The sequence below is a fragment of the Equus przewalskii genome, chromosome 22 (assembly GCF_037783145.1).
Source record: "Equus przewalskii isolate Varuska chromosome 22, EquPr2, whole genome shotgun sequence".
Taxonomy (NCBI): Eukaryota; Metazoa; Chordata; class Mammalia; order Perissodactyla; family Equidae; genus Equus; species Equus przewalskii.
In genome coordinates this window covers 33,942,579-33,965,202 of record NC_091852.1, presented here as the reverse complement: position 1 = coordinate 33,965,202, position 22,624 = coordinate 33,942,579, and the positions used below count along the sequence as shown (strand labels likewise).

General features: G+C 33.6%; 1 protein-coding gene across 13 annotated transcripts in view; it reads right to left on the bottom strand.

Moving 5' to 3' along the window:
• The window catches only part of CCDC171 (coiled-coil domain containing 171), a 294,601-nt gene that overhangs the window by 74,407 nt on the left and 197,570 nt on the right, over window positions 1–22,624 (bottom strand). For all 13 annotated transcript variants that reach the window (XM_070590719.1, XM_070590726.1, XM_070590716.1 and 10 more), the window contains 2 exons: window positions 11,931–12,076; window positions 9,868–9,922 (listed from right to left, as the gene is read on the bottom strand). In XM_070590719.1, the coding sequence (XP_070446820.1) occupies window positions 9,868–9,922; window positions 11,931–12,076 (201 nt within the window). The remainder of the gene's footprint in view (window positions 1–9,867; window positions 9,923–11,930; window positions 12,077–22,624) is intronic.

The following is a 22,624-nucleotide window of genomic DNA, read 5'->3' as shown; positions in this document are numbered from 1 at the left end:
TAGGATCAAGAAACCCAGAATGGAGCGAAATTCATAGATATAAGTAACATTTAGAGAGTCATAAATGAGTCACTAAAAATTGGGTTTTAGAGGCAAAAGATCATGTTTCAACTTTTAAAATACTAGCAGTTTCATAAATTAAAAATTATTCTATGGTCTTTGTATTCCTTAAAAATGCACTGAAAACTAAAAATCAGAGATAACTACGTGTTATCAAATATTCCGGTTAACCATTTTTAAGATAAGATTATAAAATGATATTTAAAGATTTGGCTATGCAGAGTCTTCACCTGTCAGATAATTGACTCTATTCTATCCCACAATCCACTCTAACCATAGAAGTAACCATCCTTCTACTTCACAGGAGTCAAACTAGGTGTTACCTATAAATTCTTTGTTAGCATATCTCTGTTTCTTAGAAACATTCTTATAATTGAATTTAGGTTTTCTCCTCTAGCTCTTGATTAGGCAAAGTAAATACACATGCTATTTTAAGTGATCAAGTAAACAAAGCAGGCTACAATATCAGCAAGACTTCCACTGGAATCTAGAAATGTCTTTGGTTAGGTTTAGAGACCGGGTGATAGTAAAAGTTTGACTCATTCAACAAACATTCATTAAATGCCTACTGGGTACCAGGCACTTTGATAGATGCTAAGGATATAAAAATTAAGGAGACAGAATTCCATCCCTCAAGGATTTCAAAGTCTAGCAGCATAATTAATCTCTCAAAATGCATTTCCTAACCTCCCATTTATCTATAATGTCTTGTTTCTCCTGTCAATTGCTATATCGCCTTCTTTCTTTGCCAGAGAGTATTATGTTAATCAATCTCAAACCTTTATCTTTAGCCTTGACTTTTCCCCTGAGGTTCAGACTCACATATCCTGCTGATCACTCCACATTACCTTAAACTTGGTATTTCCAAAACAAAACTCATCATTGTCTCCCTACTTCTACTAAAAAAAAGTCTGCTCCTCTTTTTGTAATTCCCAACATCAGTTAATCACACTGTCCCATCCTGGGAATCGTCCTGCCCTGTTTTTCTCATCCTCACAGGCCATTTTACTAAATAGGTTTCATATCCTTGCCTCTAATACCACCTACCATCACTATCCTGCTTCAAACCTCATCCAGCCTACATGTTCATGGCTCTTAAAACAACCTTCATTACTGCATCCAGTCTGCAAATCTGCCCTCCAGAGCCCAAATTCAACAAGGAAATCTGACCAGATCACTCCAAAGTTTAAACCCTAGTCAACTCCCTACTGCCTCCATGATAAAGACTCAAGGTTCTCAGAACATCAAAAAAGTTCTTCCTGACCTGGCTTCCACCTGCCTCATTCAGCCTCATTTCTTGCACTCTCCCTGCACTTAATGCTGAACTGAGGCTATCTGGCTGTTCATGCTTCCATGAACTTGCACAAGCTACTCTCTCTGCTAGAATGACTTTCCCATCTTTCCTCACACTTCAAAACCCCATCCAGGCATTAATTTTCTTATAAGAAACCTCCAGCCAACCCCTGGGTTTTCTAAACACACCTCATAGATGAGTAACTCTATCTAAATGGATATGGAACTGCATCTTATGGATGCATATTTACCATGGTATACTGGAATTATCTGTCTCTACCTTGAGGGAAGGGACTATGAGACATATATATATATATCTCCCCAGAGGAAGGTACAGTTCCTGGCACATAATATATACTCAAAAAGCATTTGTAGAACTCAACCATTTCTAGTAAATATTGTATTTGACGGATTAGCAGTTTTAAGAAACTTTACTGTAGAAACAAATTCAAAAGGGTGTCAGGAAAAACTCCTGTAACTTCCTCGTTACTGTTCCAGTGTCATTTCAGCCTGATAAATTTACAGGATTTATAGATGCAAGGTCTTCTAGAGTCTTTCAGGGTTTCTGAATTGTGACTTTCTGTATTATCTTTAGGAAGATTTACTGAAAAGGCATTTACCAATTCTCAATAAACATTCAGAGGTGCCTTTAAAGTTCCTATTACACTATGATCATACACAGGAAACACTTTAGTTAATTCTTCCAAACTTGTAGGACTCAAGCCTCAAGAATCCAGTCATCCTGTTAATTCAACAATAACAAAAAATTACTATAAAAAATGTTAAGATTCTTCTCTACATTCAAATTTTATCCAAATCTACCTACTTTTACCCCCAGATATAGTAAACAAAGACATCTCTCTACTAAGCACTTGGTTAGTGCCCAATAAACGCTTCTTAACTTAATTTTCTCATACCTAGCCCTAAATAATCCAGACATTATCCTATCCATCCAGTTATTACCCCATCCTGAAAATTATTTTAATATAATTATTGTAATTTCACTTTTTTTCCATACAATAGAAATATTTAAGCATGTTTAGAGAGGCTCTTGATTTTTTAAAAATTCAATTTCTGAGAGCCCGTATTATCAGCAATATTAGAAGCCTACTGGTAAAGTTATTAGGAAAATAAAAGTATATGATTTTAGTGAGTGATATTAACAAAAATGGTAGAGTAAGGTGCTCCAAAAAACCAGTCCCTCCACAAAAACAGCGAATAAACTGGCAAAATTTGTCATAATCAACTTTTTCAGAGCTCCAGAAACTAACTGAAAGTTTACAGCAACCAGGAAAAACTTAATCAAGAAACAAACACGTGAATCTTTCTATTTAAGAAAATCTCTGTCAAAATACTAGCTGACCACTAAGTTAACAGAACAGAGATTTCAGTGGCCACACATGACAAAGAATACAGACTTTATAAAATTAGTTCAGAAAAGTCACTAAACAAGCAACAACTTCTAGAGTAAGCAGAAACAACACTGGAGATGGGGAGAATGTGGTTTCCAAAGTCACCACACTGTCATATTCAAAATATCCTTTTTTCAACAAAAATTATGAAGTATGCAAAGAAATAAATTCTGGCCTATATACAAGAAAACCAGAAATTAATAGGAACTGTCCCTGAGGAAGTCTAGACATTGGACTTACCACACAATCAATTATTTTAAATAGTCTTAAAAAGTTAAAGGAAACCATATATTAAAAAAAAAAAGGAAACCATGCAAATGATGTCTTCCAAAAGAGAAAATATAAAGAGATAGACAGTATAAAAAAGAACCAAATAGAAATCTTGGAGTTGATATATTCAAAGTGCTGAAAGAAAAAAAAAACTATCAACCAAGATGTCTACATCCAACAAAAATATTTTTCAAAAATGAAGGAGAAACTAAGCCATTCAAAGATAAACAAAAGCCAAAGGTGTTCATTACCACGAGACTTGCCTTAGAAGAAATGCTAAAGGACGTGCTTCAGCCTGAAATGAAAGGATACTAGACAGTAATTCAAATTCATATGAAGAAATAAAGAACACTAGTAAAGGTAACTGCATAGGTAAATATAAAAGCCAGTATTTATGTATTTTTGGTTTGTAACCCCTCTCTTTTGCCTATATGATTTAAAAGACAACTACATAAAACAATAATTATAAACTATGTTGATGGACACACAATGTATAAAGATATAATCTGTGACAATAACAACATAAACGGAGGGATAGAGTTATATAGGAGCAAAGTTTTTGTACACTGTTGAAATGAAGTTGGCATTAACTCAAACTAGATTGTTGTGAATTAATATGTTAATTGTAATCTCAAAGGCAACCACTAATAAAATAACTAAAAATTTTTGGTAAAACGAAGGAGAAGGGCATCAAATGTTATACTAGAAAAGATCTAACACAAAAAAGAGGAGTGGTCTAACATAGGAATTGAGGAACAATATAGACATAATGCATATAGAAATAAAGGAAAATGGCAAAAGTCCCTCCTATCACTAATGACATTAAATGTAAATTGATCGGGGGCTGGCCCCGTGGCCGAGTGGTTAAGTTAGCACGCTCCGCTGCAGGCGTCCCAGTGTTTCCTTGGTTCGAGTCCTGGGCGCGGACATGGCACTGCTCGTCAGACCACGCTGAGGCGGCGTCCCACGTGCCACAACTAGAAGAACCCACAACGAAGAATACACAACTATGTACCGGGGGGCTTTGGGGAGAAAAAGGAAAAAATAAAATCTTTAAAAAAAAAAAAAAAGTAAATTGATCGAACTCCTCAAGTAAAAGTCAGAGATTGGCAGAATAGATTTAAAAAACATGATCCAACTATATGCTGTCTACAAGAGATTTATCTTAGATACAAAGACATAGATAGGTTGAAAGTGAAAGGATAAAAAAAAGATATTCCATGCAAGTAATAACCAAAAGAGAGCTGGAATAGCTATACTAATATCATACAAAACAGACTTTAAGACAAAAGTTTTTACAAAAGACAAAGAAAGATATATAATTATAAAAGGGTCAATCCACCAAGAGGATACAACAATTTCCAGATACATTTGCACCTAACAACAGAATCCCAAAATATATGATGCAAAAACTGAGAACATTGAAGGGAAAAGTAGTTCAACAGTAATAGTTGGAGACCTAAAAAGCTCACTTCATCAATGGATAAGACAACTACACAAAAGATAACCAAGGAATTAGAAGACTGGAACAACACTGCAAACCGGTTAGACATAACAGACATATGCAGAACACTCAACCTAACAATAGCAGAATACACATTCTTTTCAAATGCACAATAACATTCACCAAAACAGGCCATATCCTGGACCATACAACAAACTTTAATAAATTTAAAAGAACTGAAATCAAACAAAGTATCTATTCAAACCATACAGAATTACATTAGAACTCAACAGTGAAACAATAGCTGGGAAATGCCCAAATATTTTGAAAACTATACAACACACTCTTAAACAATGAATAGGTAAAAGAAGAAATCACAAGGAAATTAGAAAATACTATGAGACAGATGAAAACAAAAATACAACATAGCAAAACTTATGAGATGCAATGAAAGCAGTGCTCAGATGGAAATTTATAGCTGTAAATGCCTACATTAAAACAGAAAAAAGATCTCAAATCAGTAACTTAACGTTCCATCTTAGGAAAGAAGAAAAAGGAAAGCAAACTAAACCCAAAGGAAAAAGGAAGGAAATAATAAAGATTGGAGTAGCGATAAATGAAACAGAGAATAGAAACCTAATAGTGTAAATCAAGAAAATCAAATTTGGTTTCTTGAAAAGATCAACAAAATCAAGAAACCTCAACTAGACTTACCAAGAAAAAAAGATTAATAAATTACTAAAATCAGGAATAAAAATGGGGACATACTACTGACTTTAAAAAAATAAAAATATTTCTAAGAAAATGAATACATATGTCAAAAAACCAGATAACCTACACGAAATAGACAATTTCCTAGAAAAATGCATCTACCAAAACTGCCTCAAAAACCCAGAAAATCTGAAAAAGTCTATTACAAGGAAAGAAACTGAATCAGCAATCAAAAAACTTCCAACAAAGAAAAGCCCAGGACCAGATAGCTTCACTGATGAATTCTACCAAATGTTTAAGCAATTAACACCAATACTTCTCAAACTCTCCAAAAAATTGAAATAGAGGGAACACTTCCTAACTCATTCTATGAGGCCATTATTACTGTGATACCAAAGCCAGACAAAGATATCACAAGAAAACTACAAACCAATGTCCCTTATAAACATAAATGAAAAAATCCTCAAAAAAAAAAAACAACTAGCAAACCAAACCCAGTGGCATATTCAAAAGATTATACACCATAACCAAGTGGTATTTATACCAAGAATGCAAGAATAGATCAACATATGTAAATCAACCCATGCAGTACACATTAATAGAATGAAGGAAAAAAACATGATCATCTCAATTGAGACAGAAAAAGCATCTGACAAAACCCAACACCCTTTCATCATAAGAAAAATTCAAAAAACTAGGAACAAAAGAGAACTCTCTCAATTTGATAAAACACATGTATGAAAAACCTACAGCTAACATGATACTTAACGGCGCAAGACCAAAAGCTTTTCCTCTACAATTAGAACAACACAAGGATGCCTGCTGTCATCACATCAATTCAACATTATACTGAAAGTCCTGCACAGGCAATTAGACAAGAAAAAGAAATAAAAGGCATCCAAATTAGAAAAAAAGAAGTAAAACTATCTTTACTTGCAGTTTACCTGATCTTATATATAGAAAATCCCAAAGAATACACAAAAAAATTGTAAGGCCTAATAAATTCAGCAAAGTTGCAGAATACAAGATCAACATATAAAAATCAATTATATTTTTATATGCTAGCAATTAAGAACCAGGAAATGAAATTAAGAAAATCACAAAGAATAAAATACTTAGGAATAAGTTTAAACAAGAAGGTGTTAAAATCTGTACACTGAAAACTACAAAACATTGTTGAAAGAAATTAAAGAAGATCTAAATGTAAAGACATCCCATGGATCAAAAGACTTAATATTACGATGGTAATACTTCCCCAGTTGATCTATAAATGCAATGCCTAACTATCAAAATTCCCATTGCTTTCTTCTTCAGAAATGGACAAGCTGATCCTAAAATTCATATGGAATTATAAGGAACCCTGAAATGCCAAAGCAATCTTGAAAAAATAACAAAATTGGAAGACTGACACTTCTCTATTTCAAAATTTACTACAAAGATACAGTGGTCAAAACAGTGTGGTACTGATGTAAGGACAGGCATATGGATCAACGGAATAGAATTGAGAGTCCAGAAATAAACCCATACATCTATAGTCAATTGATTTGCAACAAGGGTGCCAAGATCATTGAATAGGGGGAAGAACAAATAGTGCTGGGATAAATGGATAGCCATGTGAAAGAATGAAGTCAAATCTTTACATCACACCATACACAAAAATTAACTTAATACGGACCAAAGACCTAAATATGAGTTAAAAGTATAAAAATCTTTGAAGAAAATATAGGGGAAAATCTTCATGATCTTGGATTTGGCAATGGATTCTTAGAAATAAGACCAAACACACAAGCAACAGAAGAAAAAAATTGGACTTCATCAAAGCTAAAAATTTTTGTGCATCAAAAGACACTATTAAGAAAGTAAAAGGACAACCCACAAAATGGGACAAGGACGTATAAAGAGTTACTGTGTAATGGCTACTGGGTTTCTTTTTGGGTGAGGAAAATATTCTGGAATTAGGGAGTTGTGATGGTTGCACAACATTGTGAACGTATTGAAAACCACTGAAGTGTACAGTTTAAAATGGTCATTTTTTTAAAAAGTTCCATAGTTATGGTTTTTGCAAAATAGAAAAAGCAGTTGAGAGTTCAACTAAATAGAGAAGTGTTTGTATGAAAAATGCACCTCACGAAAAGTTGTGATGACGATTTTGTTTTCTCTTGTTCTTATTTTTCTTAATCCCAATAACCTGAAATTAGCCCAAAAAAAGTTTCTTAATAAAAAGTTAACTTCTGACTTACATTAAAAATGGGCATAATAAAATATATATATTTAAATTCAATTAAAATAAAACTTCTGCTTCTTTGAAAAATATATGCTTTTAAATGAAAATGACTGGCCTTCCTTATTAAATACTAGCATCAGTCCCAAATGAGACTTAAAATATAATATCTAGTCAACTGCTTTGTATTATACAGTTTTAGGATTTGAAAAGTTGAATGCAACGTGTCAAATTTAAAAACTAATAACATTAACAAAATGTAATTTTTTTCCTAAAAACAAAGACATTCAGTTTAAGTTCTTTAAAATGTTAGAAAAGAAACAATGTTAACATGAAAACAAGTTTTTTCTATTTGATTATTGTCAGAAGTTAGTATTAAAATTCAACTCAGAAGGTAAAAAATAGTTTTATTCTAGAACAACTGATGTGAAAACACATGTGCTTGAGAAATATAAATAGCTATACTATTTGACTGTGTACAGTAAACTTTGCTAAAGGGTCTGGATGTAAACACAACCATTTTTACAGCACCATGAAAGAGCCTAGACCCTCCTTCTATACTACTGTTAGTTTCTCCAAGACACTGAAATGCCACTGCACGGCCCAAGGTGGCCAGAAAAGCAAACCTGTGAACTCCCGCATGAGGACAGGTGGGCTGAACCAACTGAGAGCTTCAGAGGGACTCCCTGGGCCACTTCCTTATCACCAATTCCTTCTCACCCAAACTTCACAGAAAAGGGAATTAGCCCAATAATCAATCGACCTTTCCTAAATTTTCACTTCAAGCTTGAAAAGTAATTTACAATTTAAAAACCATTATATAATTAGAAAATTCCAAATACATAAATCAAAATAATTAACTATTAAATTTGAAGGCAAAGAAAGCCAGAAAGCAAAGCAGATCTAGAGGACTGCAGGCCAGTGCTGCGGACGCCCGTCTTTCCATAAGACACGCAAATCAAAAGACGAACTGCAACTGAAGAGCTGTGTGGATATAACTGTCCCGTTGCAATCAGTCTTTATTATATTTAAAAAATATATTTTGCCATTCTCATAAGGAACGGATAAGGTACAACATTTATATTTCATATTGATAATGGTTTTTCTCTGATGTCAAAGTCCAAGACAGCTGCTATCCCACTTTTTTTTCCTCCAGCTGGGAAGATGAACAAACAATGAGATTTCAAAGGCAAAGTTAACTATATAAAAAGGTATGCCATATATATGACAATTGATTTTTCCTACCCAAAGTCTTACCAAGTACAAAAAAATCTAATGAAAGATGTCTCTTTTCCTACAAATTTAAATTTCAGATTTTTAGCATATACAGATTTGATGTGACTATATTTAAACTATACTGACTAGTTACACTTTTTTAAATGGAGAGGGGGAGACATCATAGTTTCAAACAAATATTACTTAAAAAAAACAGCACTCAGAATATTAGATCTTTTTTTCAGAATGCTTTTGGCATTATGAAATAATGCTAATCACTTTCAATATCTAAAAGAATACAGAGGCCCGGTGTTTCTAAAATGTTAAAATGTATTAAATATTAGTTTGTTCATGTTTATTTAATATCTCCTTAAAAAGGTTAGTTTTTAGGGTATTTTTAATTGATTTACAAACTATATTATATAACAAATTTGATTCACAAAATTATTCTAAATATGATTCATTCATAAATCCCATATATCTTAAAAGTACTAGGTATTTATATTTTCAACAAATTGCCTATTAGACAGTAACAGAAACACACAAATAAATTTCTCTATTTTTAAATAATGAAATAGTGAGAACATTGAATCTGAAATGCTAACAAAACATAGTTAGTTAATATATTAAGTTTTTAGTAATAGCATGTTATCCTTGTTATGGTGCTCATCACTACAAATTAAAAGTCAATTTAGCATACAGAAGTAATTAAATTTGAGAATAATATAATCATATTAAATGTATTAACTTTCTACTTTAAGAATATATTCTTATAAGAAGGTAAATTACAACTTGAAAAACATTACTGCCTAGTTAAGGTATATGAGTACTGCCAAGTACAATACATTATGTCTCTCCATATACATATATAGGATAGTAGATTTAGGAGTGGTAAGAGGTTAGACGATGTGGTCAAACATTTTATTATTATGAGACATGTAAGAATCTTAATGACCTCTGGTTCATGCAGCAAAGACCACAAGTAATTCAAGTGCAATTATACCAGTTTGGGGAAACCACTATTTTCATAGTTTTATTAAGTACATAAAGTGAATTCTGAAAAATAGCTATGCAATACAGCATTGTATAATACATTTTCAGCCATTTAAAAGAATCTTTCTGTTGATTTATTTTTAAAGAAGTATAAAATGAATTACAGTACTTTGCAGTTGATAAAAATAATGACTAGGAGAACTGTGTCATAATATAAATTGAACAATATGTAAGAAAAATTACAGTACCTTATGAAGCATATTTTCTACTGTTCTCATATGATTAGCAACACATTCTTTGTCTCTATAAAAAAATAAAAAATTAGGTGTTAGTAAAACCCAAGCCTTACTACAACTGTTACACATTTTAGCATAAGTCACTATTATTGAAAAATAAAGGCTGGTTATCATTGTACTCCTTCTAAAAGTGTAAAACTTAAACATATTTTCATATTTAACTGGTATATGTTCATATTTAACTCATATCTTCAGTTATGCCTGCCATAAATTAGAGGCGGGAAATCTCAAGGATATCTTCAAAGTTAAAAAAAAGTGAAAAAGAAAGAAAAAAAAAAGAAATTATGATTACATTATTGATTTAAAATGTGCTGGAAAGGCTAAACTTTTATTCTTTTGGTTTATAATGAACAAAACTTTTAAAATCTTAGTGGTGGTGATATATTTATAAATGACCATATTAGGCAAAATAATATTTTCCTTTCTACATAGACTTTTTATGCTATAAAAATTGCACAAAAATCCTCTATGACCCTAACTAGAGCTATGCAAAGTTACTAATTTCTTCTATCACTTTGTATACTGAATTTAGCCTAAATAATGAAATAAAAAGTGTGAATGAAAATGCTGAAGACAAAAGTTTAATGGTAAATTATAAATTGAGAACTGTAAATAATGTATTAGCTCTCCAAATTTCAAATTAGCTTTCTTTAGTGTTATAAGAACATGCATCCATGATCACAGATCATACACATGCCAAATTCCTGAATTAGTAGCAAGGTTTGAAGACACAATATGAATCTGGAGGTTTTCTAATCTTGTTTTCATTAATCCCAGAATTTTCAGAGCTATAAGACACACTAGAAATTACCTAGGCTAAGCTTCTCCTTTGACATTGGGAAAATAAGACCAAACAGTGACAACAAAAAGCTGATTTAGTCACACTTATATTTTTTAAAAATGACAATTACATATATCTAATATGGTGGTGCAATGTTATAGAGCTTTACAATTTTCAAAAAAACTGCTGGTGGCAATTGAAACATGCCAGTATTTTGGCCTTGTATAAACTCATCTTTTCATTACCTATGAGTGATTTTCCAAGCCCACTGGCAAAGCTGTGGATATCCTAAGATTGCAAATTCTCTGTTCCGTGATTTATTTTACAGACTAAATTCATATTTCATGATGTTTTATGCTTAAAAAGAGAGTTTGTCTCAGAAAAATTTTTAATTAATATACATGTTTTTGAAAGTACAGGAATCCAGAGTTCCAAATTTAGAAATCACTGAGTTTATTAAAATTAAGCGTTTGTTTAATCCATAAATAGATTTTCTTTAAGCCATGCTATTGTACAAAGGACTGTCTTAAAGTATTCCATAAAATTTGATGTGGGGCACAAATAAAAATACCCAAGAGAACTGTTCAATTTGAACTTCACAGTGTATGTCAACTTGATTACCTGGTAAAAGGAAAAACACTCTCATCACATTTACATCGTTGCCCACTCTGAAAACTGTACATTTTTTCTGTTTAACATATTAGAATACACAGCTATAAAATGAAATGAATTTTCCATGATGAATATGTTTTTATTGCACTTAAAAAGATCCAATGATACACATGTTGATTGTATACTAACATTTCCTTATGGAAATGTTACTTGCAATATTAGTATACTATAATATACACAGAGCAAAACTTGGAGGGCAGTAGGACAGAAGGGGATGAGCAATATGTGATAGAAGAAACTATGCAAAACTTTCAAATAAAGAGTCTTACATTTCATATTAATGAAAACATAGTTTCAAACATGTAACACTACAACAGAGCCCAAAGTACACATAAAGGTTATACAGAAACTTATGCTTTTCTGAAGTCTCTCAATAAAATATACATTTAGTATATTGAGTCAAGAGTTTTCTTTTTTGAGGATATATCAGAGAATTTCAAAGAAAGACAGCTGTACTTTTGTTTTCTAACACTGTATTATCCAGGGCTAAAACCCGGAGCATGAAAGTAAGAATTGATCTTTTGTCTGTTTTAAGTGATCTCCCCAAGGTCCAAATGCTCACTTGGCTGCCATGCGGAGGGCACTCTCTGCATCATGGATGTTCTCCTCCAGTCGACGCTTGTCCTGCTCCAGCTGGGTAAGATGTCTATTGAGCTGACGCAGAGATTGATCTTTTCTTCTCAGCTCCATCTTTGCCTCGGAGAGGCTCTGCAAGCAGACAGAAAACAGAGTTACTTGTCAGCCCTGATAATTAACTTCAATTTATGCCATAGGCTATTAAACAAAGAAGGATACAGACTGACTGAGAAGTAGACTTGGGTCATTACACATCAAGGTTTAACAAATTTTCTGCAAAAATTTTACATACTTACTAATTAGAAATGATAGAACTGCTAAGATTTTGAAAAATGTTTAGCTACAAAATACAATTCTATTTTATTTTTTAACATACTGCCAGGCAAATAAATTTTACTCTTTGTAAAAACATCTGATTATAAAAATCTCAAGTTGCATTTTCTTTTAATGATTAAAAAAACAAAGATTTCAGGGGTGAAAGCATATGAAATTTAGAATCTATTTAAAACAAGAACAATCATATGCCCAAAGTGTGTATGTGATTGAGACGAAGGTGGATTGCAATACCTACAAGAGAATGGGGAATCCAAGACTTAATAGCACCACTGCTTTCTTTATAAATATATCTATAATAGTTAGGTGGCTATAGATGTATCGGTGAACAAACAAATCAGACTCTAAAATAAAATTCACTTACTTCCCATAAATAACTCTCACGTCAAGGATAGCAATACAAATGTGATTAACATGTTTCAACAGAGAAAGTTTTGAATAATACTTGCATTTGGAATTATTTATATCCCATAAATATTTTCCCGGTCACAGAAGTATAAAATCTGTTGATTGATATTTGCTATTTGCTTTAATCTGAAATATTCACCTAGCACAAAAATCTCAAGATCCACGTGTACAACTTTATCTTGGAACTTTAGGGCTAAAGGTCTTAGAATCAGAAACTCACAATTTAAAGGAATATTTTCTAGACCTCATTTAAAATTCTAGGATGTAAAACAGTATAGGGACCAGAGGATCCCTTAGCACTAAAAGCCTCATTCCTTTGCCTATGAAGTTTCTACAATATGAGCTTATCAAACAGTTTTTCCATTAAATTTCTTAGACAGTGAACTAAATAATTGATTGCATACACATAATATTTTTTCTTCTTGCTCAGAGTTTAGCCACACATTAACACAACGATGCTTCAAATATCCAGTAAAAAATAACCAAAATGCGAGGATTTCAAATTCTTCTAATAGTATTCTGTTAATGCATTCACAACAGGTAGTATAAAAAACTCAAGCTGCCTGCATAGAGCTAAAACAATTAATTCAGTCTAAGCGCTAGTAAACTGAAAGAAATCACCAGTCAAATCAGGTATATAAAAATGTTAAAAGTTTTTAAATTGAGTATTTCACTTTTCAAACAGTCAAGTTGCTATCAAACACAAGTCAAAAAATTAAAAATAAGCAAATTGTGACTACTTATTAGATATCATATTTTATTTTAAATCTTTATTATTAACAGAACATCAAGAACATCCCATGATGGAAACAGTCTCTTATTCAAACCAACTTTAAAAAGACAACAAAGAATAGATTTTTAAAAGCCATGCTAAACCTACTTATTCTGTGCCAATGTTAAGATATTTAAAGGCATTGAAGTGTCACGAGATTTCTTTATTTAAAAAAGTAAAACTCATTTGAATCCTTTTTTTTTTTTTTAAAGATTTTATTTTTTCCTTTTTCTCCCCAAAGCCCCCCGGTACATAGTTGTGTATTCTTCTAGTTGTGGCATGTGGGACGCTGCCTCAGCGTGGTCTGATGAGCAGTGCCATGTCCGCGCCCAGGATTCGAACTAACGAAACACTGGGCCGCCTGCAGCGGAGCGCGCGAACTTAACCACTCGGCCACGGGGCCAGCCCCATCATTTGAATCCTTTTAAAGGCAGTATGTCTGACATCTTTCAGGGAGTGAAAACCGCTATTTTTCAAATGTGAAGATAAAACTAATGATCCACCACCAGTTACACATAAAGCTTGAATTCTTTTTCCAACAGAAATGATAGATTTGTGCCAATCCATTCAAATTCTCTTGCTCAGTAACTCTTATGACTAGAGGTTTATATTTGTGAGGAGTGTTCAAGATATTGTCTCCAGCCTTGTCCAGATTGCAGCTCACCAATCTGAGAGAACACATGACCTTGGAATCATTGTAAAACACAACTGACTTTTCAGGAATCCTACGATACCCTTTCAAAGAAGATAAAACTCACAGCATTAGAATTTTTACGATGATCTAAATCTTCCTGTTTCCTCTGGCTTTTATCTTCATCTCTCAGGGGCAATGGGAGGGAGCCACCAACCTCTTCTAAAGCCTGCACTATTTCAGAGAGTAGCAGAATAGCCTATTTTAAGACTGAAATTACAGAAAATAAACAAAAAGTGGTATAAACAAAGTGATATGGATTACACTTCCTTGGTTTGAAAATTAGGAGATAGGGGGCTGGCCCAGTGGCACAGCAGTTAAGTGCGCACGTTCCGCTTTGATGGCCCAGGGTTCACGGGTTCAGATCCCAGGTGCGGACATGGCACCGCTTGGCATGCCATGCTGTGGTAGGTGTCCCGCATATAAAATAGAGGAAGATGGGCATGGATGTTAGCTCAGGGCCAATCTTCCTCAGCAAAAAGAGGAGGATTGGCAGCAGATGTTAGCTTAGGGCTGATCTTTATCAAAAAAAAAAGAAAGAAAATTAGGAGATAATATAGTTTTTGAAAAAAGGATAATTGTTGTCATATAACTTATAGACACAGAATTTTCATTTCAAAGAGTTGAGGGACATCACAATGGAGTCTATATACATCAATGGATCCTAAGGTTCATGGAGATGTGTACAAAACACCAAGACATAGAAAGTGATTCAATAATATGTCTTTTCCCTAATAATCACCTTTTTTGTTTTTGATGACAAAAATAGAATCTTTAGAAATCCTAACACTGAGCTTTAAAGAAAGAAAAATGTATTTACATATGTGTACACATATATATCATATACAAACATATGTACCTACACCATACATAATATATATTATAGCAGATATATAAAATTTTAAGTTCAGCTTTTCTTTTCTCCTGTTCAGATTTATCTAATTAAAACCCATGATAAACTTTATGGACTCTAATATTTCTAACCGAATGACTGAAACCAAGAGGGTGTGCCTCTAGGCAGCAAGGCAACAATGATAAGCAGCAGGTTAGCCACTAATTTCTCAGCGAGGGTAGATTGTGAAAGTGTGATGTTCTGATATCCAAGAAACTGTTCAGGAGAGAATAGGATAAATCAAGTTTAATAACTCTGCTCCTAATTGTTCCCCCAATGCTCAACTCTAATTACTTGGAGAACTCTCCTGACTGTCACCTGATATTAAGTTGTTGGCAGCTGAGCCTGGAACAGCGAGATAATCAATAAACATTTAGTGGGGAGAAGAATGAAGATCCTGTTAAGCAGTGGGAACCTGCAGCACCCAAAGCCCTTCTGCTCATGAGAAAACCTATGGGACAGCCATAGTGATTGCAAAGCAATAATCCAAAGCACTGTTTTTAGGCCTTGAGGCCTTTAGGCAACAGTACATTTGAGGAAAAAAGGTTAACACGGTCACCCTAATTACAGCCCACTTTCACATACTTCATATATAAGCGAAGACAAGCCAATTAGGTAGAAAGGAAGATAAGGGAAGTTTTATTTGTATACTAATTAAACCCCTGATGAAATTAAAGGAAAAACATACAGCTCTGTAATTGTGTCTGAGAAAGGTCACTTCAGGTTCAGTTATCAGAACAGCACAGCCTTGAGATATTTCACTTAATCCACAACACAGCCCTCATTTTGTACTCAGGTCTTAATATTTACAAAAAAAAAATATTCAAAGCCTGATACTGCATTTATCTTTAAACTGTGTTGTGAACAATTTTAGCTGTTAGAAAGTTAGTGCTAAATATGATAATGAGAGTCTTTAAAAAGACAAAAAAAATTCCACCTACACAAGAACCAATGCCACACTATGATTTATCAAAGATCTTGAGTTTTCACTTTAAATCAAAAATGTTTCAAAGCAAAATTTTACAACAAAATCCAAAACTGACTGTATTTCAAAAGCTATTCTGCAATATATTTATTGTATTTCTTTTTAGATGATGTTTTGCTCACCTTCATGTAAAACTGTCATAGTCCAGGAAAAAAAGTCAATGCTTTCACTAAACTACTCTTATAAGAAGATATTTCTACATTTGATTGTTTTCTTAAGATGGTCACAAAAAGTATTTACTACTCATGAAAGCTAGCAGGAAAAATAAGGATACCAAGTAGAGGGAAAGCTTAGGGATAGAATACATGGCAGATATGAATATTAAAAACATATGTGTTTAAATGTCTTTTTTCTTATCTATAGTTTCTGAAGTGTGTATAATAAACATGTATTACTATTGAATAAGAACACAAATTTTTTTTTAAGTCACATAATTTCATACATCTAAAGCTTTAAATGTTTATTAAGGCTAACGTTTTTAAAAATGAATTGTAAATATAAATTGAACTTCTATTAGTTTGCACCTATGATAAAACTTTGCGCAGTGGAAATATTTTTAACTAACAGCTTTATTGAGATATAATTCACAAACTACATAATTCACCCTTTTAAAGTATACAGTTCAGTGGGTTTTAGTATATTCACAGAGTTGTGCAACCATCATCAGTGGAGGTCTATTTTGAAAAAGAAGTTCTTTAAAAATAAAAACCACAAAACTTATGAAAACGATATGGCTACCTAAATATTGAATGTCTCATTCACCAAACCCTAATTTTAAACTACACAAGATATACAAAGTTTATAATTTTGTTCAGTAATAGTTTCAAAAATATAAAGTTTGTAACATGAATTCCCTGAATCAGAATATTTGATTAATAAATACGGTTTAGAGGCCTGGCCCCGTGGCCAAGTGGTGAAGTTCACAGTCCGCTTCGGTGGCCCAGGGTTCCCCAGTTTGGATTCTGGGCGCAGACCTAGCACTGCTCATCATGCTGGGGTGGCGTCCCACCTAGAAGAACCAGAACAACTTACAACTAGGCTATACAACTATGTATTGGGGCTTTGGGCAGGGGGAAAAAAAAAGAGGAAGATTGGCAACAGATGTTGGCTCACAGCCAATCTTCTTCGCCATAAACACATACATAAATAAATAAATGTGGTATAGCACAAAAGTTAAAGTTATCTGAAAGAATGGGCACAACTCTCCAGTTAATATTTCTGGATGTTACGGGCATCATCCCACACAGTTCCTTCTCATGAGGGTACAGTATAGCAGTGCTTCAGACCATTAGGCCAGCTAGGAAGACTGAGCCCCAGGGGATATCGCTTTTATAGATTTTCTTTTGTCTAATGGGAAATATGTATGGATCCACATTCCTGCAGACTAAAAGCTAATGGCTAATTCAATTTGGTGTAAAAGTTAGCCATACAAAATGAAAGGCAAGACAACAACACAAGTGTTATAAAGAACTAAGCTACATTTCCTAGGTCAGGAAAAAAGCATCTCTAACTTTTTTTTTTAATTTACTGCTGTCTGCCTGTAACTTCTGAATAAACATTCCTAGATTGTGATAAATTGGGTAAAACATCTCAGGGCATGAAAACTAATGTCGGAAAAGGAAACAGCACTGTCTTCAGCCCTACTATTATAATGTGACAACTAGAACGCTATATTAATCAAGAACTGAGTAACTGCTGAGTGGATCAAACTGTGCAGGTTGCCACAGAAAGTATAAAGTTAAAATGATACAACCAGCAAGTCTACAATGGGCATACAAGTCAGGGATGAAACTAAAGAATAAGAGATTTTACAATAAAGCTTGAAAATCTGCGAGAGAAGCAATTAGAGAATTTACAATAAATATACAATAGTAAAAGATCCTGGTATGTGGTAAAATTTATATAGGAAAATTTCAGTCTTAGTATTCTATATTTTATATGGATAATTTGAAAGAAAAGTTCTGCAATTTTAAGTCATCTTCCTTAGGGACACATCTTTCATTATTTTCTCACAAGAATCCCAGGCAGAAGGTAGATGACATATTTATAAACTGAAGTTGAAGATCAAATAAGTCACCCACTTTTGGGGTTGAATAAATGACAGTTCTAGTTAGAATTCACATGTCTAGTAAGACAACAGATGTGAAAGTATCCTATAAATCGTAAAAGGCTACATAAATTTAATATGCATAACTAATGCAATACTTACACTTCTACATGTAGTATCATTACATAGTCTTGTTTAAATCCCCACCTATATGTGGCTACTTATGAGTTTCTGTATTATTTCTACATCATCATTAATACATATACATAGTATATATAAAAATATATATACTTTTTAAAATACCTATTTCTATCACACTTGAAAAATGTAAAAGAAAATTAACAAAAACAAGTATAAAATAAGTTATTTTTATAAATAGGCCATATGGTAGATGATTATCAAAATATGGAGCAAATGAGCGATGAAAATTCACCTTTAAAATTTCAAAGTATGCTGTAAGATTTTGTTGTAAAATGCTTTATGATTATTGGTACCATATTCTCACATATTCCTTTGAAAACGTCCTCCTAAATTTCATTAATATAAAATGAAAAAGTTAATCCTTCCCAGTCAACTAGCTGAAAGTGATCAACAGTAAAACATAACGGAAAGAAAAGGAACCTCATAAAAGTGTTCAAAAGATACTGAATGCTGTTTGTTCTAAGCCTCAAATATATACTACAAAATTCTGGCAGACTAAAAGTGTCAGAACATAATGAGGTAATGTGGGAGAGAAATAGTTAAAGAACATTTTAAATGACAAAAAAGAGGATAATAAATAGAATCGTGAGCGCTCTCTCAACTGGAAAGTACACTCAGAAAAGTACAGAACAGACAAGTGGTAGCTAGATTTATTGTGACACAGGGCATGTAAGCAGTAACGTGGCAGTAAGGTTTTCTCGGAGTGTAAAACAAACTGCATTTAGCTGCACTACAGACCTTATGAGACAGAAACTAGATGCAGGTGACAACCATCATGATGTTGTTAGAACAAAATCAGTTCTTCTATGACCTCTACCTTCTCTCAGTGAGTCTCTGAGAAATACACGGGGAGAGAATACACATAGGTTCTCCTGTTGGACCTTGTCAGCTACAGACTACCCATCAGGTTCCAAACACTTCACACAGCTGACGATCCTAGGCTTAACGAGGTCCAAAAAGTTGCTGAATTCCCTGGTAATATTTTAAGTGAGTCAAGTTATGAATTAGGTTGTAGAAAAATAACATTTAGAATTAAATGCTGTTTTAAAATCATCTGAGAATTACCTAAAACAACTGTCTAAGAATAATTTGAAAGAATATGAATAATTTATATAGGGCTTCATATAGGTGGGTTCCTGACATTTAAATAAAAAGAATTGTTGGAAGAATTTTTCAATTTCAAAAATTCTTTTTGTGATGTAATTGAATAATAGGGTAGGTAATTCTAAATAATAATTAAAATACTCTCACATTAATATTTTCACTGCATTACAGAATTTAAATGACCATTTATCTAGAATATGCTGTTTATTAAATAATATTAATAAAAGTAAGTCAAATATTGGCTGAGTAAAACTCAATTATTTAAGAGAATCTGAAGGTCAAATTTAAATTAGAAAAATAAACTTAGGTTCTTTTAAAGTTAAATGTAAATGAAACAAAGTCTGAGTCTTTTCTTAAAAGTTAATTCATTGGATGAATCTTTGTGTATTTAAGTGTCTTACCACTGATTTCTATCTCAGTGTTAGAGGTATATTCACAAGGGGAAAGTTCTGAACAGCAAACGTTTACGAACATTCACTACCTGAAGCGTCTCACCTTTGTATGAAGGCACTAGGTCTGTTCCTGAACAATGCCTGTCCCTGTAAGTATTCAATAAATGTTCACTATTATAACTTATTTCCCCCAAATCCTGGGAGAAAAAAATAGCTGAGGGACAAGTGAACCACATCATCATCATCATACAAGCATTTTACAGCAGCCACATTAACTCCTTTGATTTCTCATAGTCCAGTGAGGTAGATCCATCATCAGTCCTATTTTTACCCAAGGAAACTAAGAATCAGAGAAGTTAAGTCACTTTCCCAAGGTCATGAAACTACTAAGTGGGTTTATGCCAAAATGTGAGCCCAAGTCTTCTGAATCTAAACCTTTTTTCTTTATCACCACAATGATATTAGTAACCATCTCACCAGATTTTCCATAAAATCCACTAACTGGGAAATCCCCATGGAAGTGTAAAACCAGTACTTCACCTATTTATCAAGTGCTCAGTAAAGTACTGCAATCTATTTAAATGGCTGCTTTCCATTTATAGTGAAATGAACTCCAACAAGGACTTTAGTGTAATATAATGAAGTACTTTCAATGAAAAATCAAAGCATAGGGGCCAGCTTGGTAGGGCAGCGGTTAGGTTCGCACGTTCCGCTTCGGTGTCCCGGAGTTTGCAGGTTCGGATCTGGGGTGCAGACCTACACACCGCTTGGCAAACCATGCTGTGGTAGGCATCCCACATATAAAGTAGAGGAAGATGGGCATAGACGTTAGCTCAGGGCCAGTCTTCGTCAGCAAAAAGAGGAGGATTGGCAGATGTTAGCTCAGGGCTAATCTTCCTCAAAAAAAAATAAATAAATAAAAGCATACACAACTGAAGATTCCTTGTGTGAAAGTAGGATCACTGTCATCACTTATAAAATGTATAATGAAATGAAAAATAAATGTTTACAAAATAAGGATGAATTTTATAGCACTCCACTATAGTATGGAATTTTATATCTCAATACCACATTGTGTTGCTGCTTTTTTTTAACCTTTCAAAGAGCATTGGAGATCTCTGCATCTCTTTCTTTTATAAGTTAGCAACAATAGCATTGAATTTTCCCTGCATATCTTGCAATCTGGCTGCCTAGTGTAACATCAATATTTTAAATATTTATTACAGGATCTCCATGCTATCACAACAGTGTATCAAGCTCTATAACATCAGCATTTGTAGCTAACTCCCCCTGTTAAGGAGATTTCAGCTGCTACGGAAAAAGTCATCTATGTGACTAATTTAATCCCAGAAATGCACAGATTATATTATAATGTTATAGTAACAGAAGAATTAGTAATTAGTACAAAATTCATTAATCACAGATAAGAAGTAGAGCTGCATTTGATTTAAAAGAAGTTCATTACACTCACTCTGAAAGGGATGAAAGAGAGGAGATGGGGACAGGAAGGGAACTGAAAGAGAGGTCAACGATTCAAATACAGTAGCTCTGGTGCCACTCCAGGTCATAAACGTTTACCTGCAGCAAGCCTGTGAGAGGAAACAGGGACGAAGCAAAGCGCAACCACAGCAACACCTGCTGCTTCACCTAGCTGCCCTCGCCTCCCACGCACCTGATCCGGCCAAGACTCTAACAGGGAGGCAACAGTGAGACAGAGTCCCCTGAATAAAAAATGTACTGTCATTCAACTTGGCCCCGAACATAAAGCAACTTCTTCATTCGGTGCCCAACTGAAGAAATGGCAACATATTCCAACACAGAAGAAAATCTGGCTGTTTTGGATTTGTTTAGAATATGTCATCTCTAATTTGCCCTTCCAGAAGAGACATTGTAAAGGAATAAAAACAAATAGAAACAGTTCATTGAATTGGGTAGACTGAAAGGAGTTAAAAAAAACAAAATAACTCAATCATTTTTCTACTATCAAGTATCCCCTGTTAGATTTCCCTAAGGGATTCTTAAAGATATTTTTGCCTATGCAAGATTTTTGCCTTATACACTGATTCTAAAACCTAACCTCAACACAGGAGGTGACTCTACGGTATTTCTTTGTTCATTCAACATACATTTATTGTATGCCTCTCCATGCCAAAGCCATAAATAATAACAATAACAATAATAGCTAACACTTCCTGAGTACTTACGCCAAACATGAATACGAGCAGTCTTCATAACAACTCTGTGAGTTAGTACTACCATGATTTCCATTTCACAAATGAGGAAACTAAGGCACAGAGTTCAAGCAACTTGACCAGGACTACACAGAGCCAGAGTTCAAAAGCAGACAGTCTGACATATAAATAAATAAATACAAAGAACATACTCCTATCGGAAATGACTTCCTATCTAGAAAGATGAGAAGAGGTTTTAAAAGCAGCTAGTATTAAATCTGGGTGTTCAGTGTTGTGAAGAGCATTCTCAGCAGAATAAAATGGTGTGTTCTGAGAAATACAAGAGGTAAGGTACGGCTGAAGGATAAGGAACTATTGAGAATGGCAGGAGAAAAGACCAGAAAGTTACATATAGGCCAGATATGGTCAGAAAACTAGACTTTTTCACAAATGACATTTATACAGTGCTCCAGAGAGATGCATCCAGACATCTTAGGGGAAACATTTGAAATAGTGGACTCCCAACCCCCATTCATCTTTCAACCAGAATTTGCTTTAATGTTTTCTACGAGCTTTTGTATAAGATGTTGTTCAAACAAGGGTTCCATGGCTAAAACGTTGTCAGCTATTATCATAGAAAGCCATGGGAAGCTGCTGAAGGAAGCTGCCGTGGAGCAGCATTCT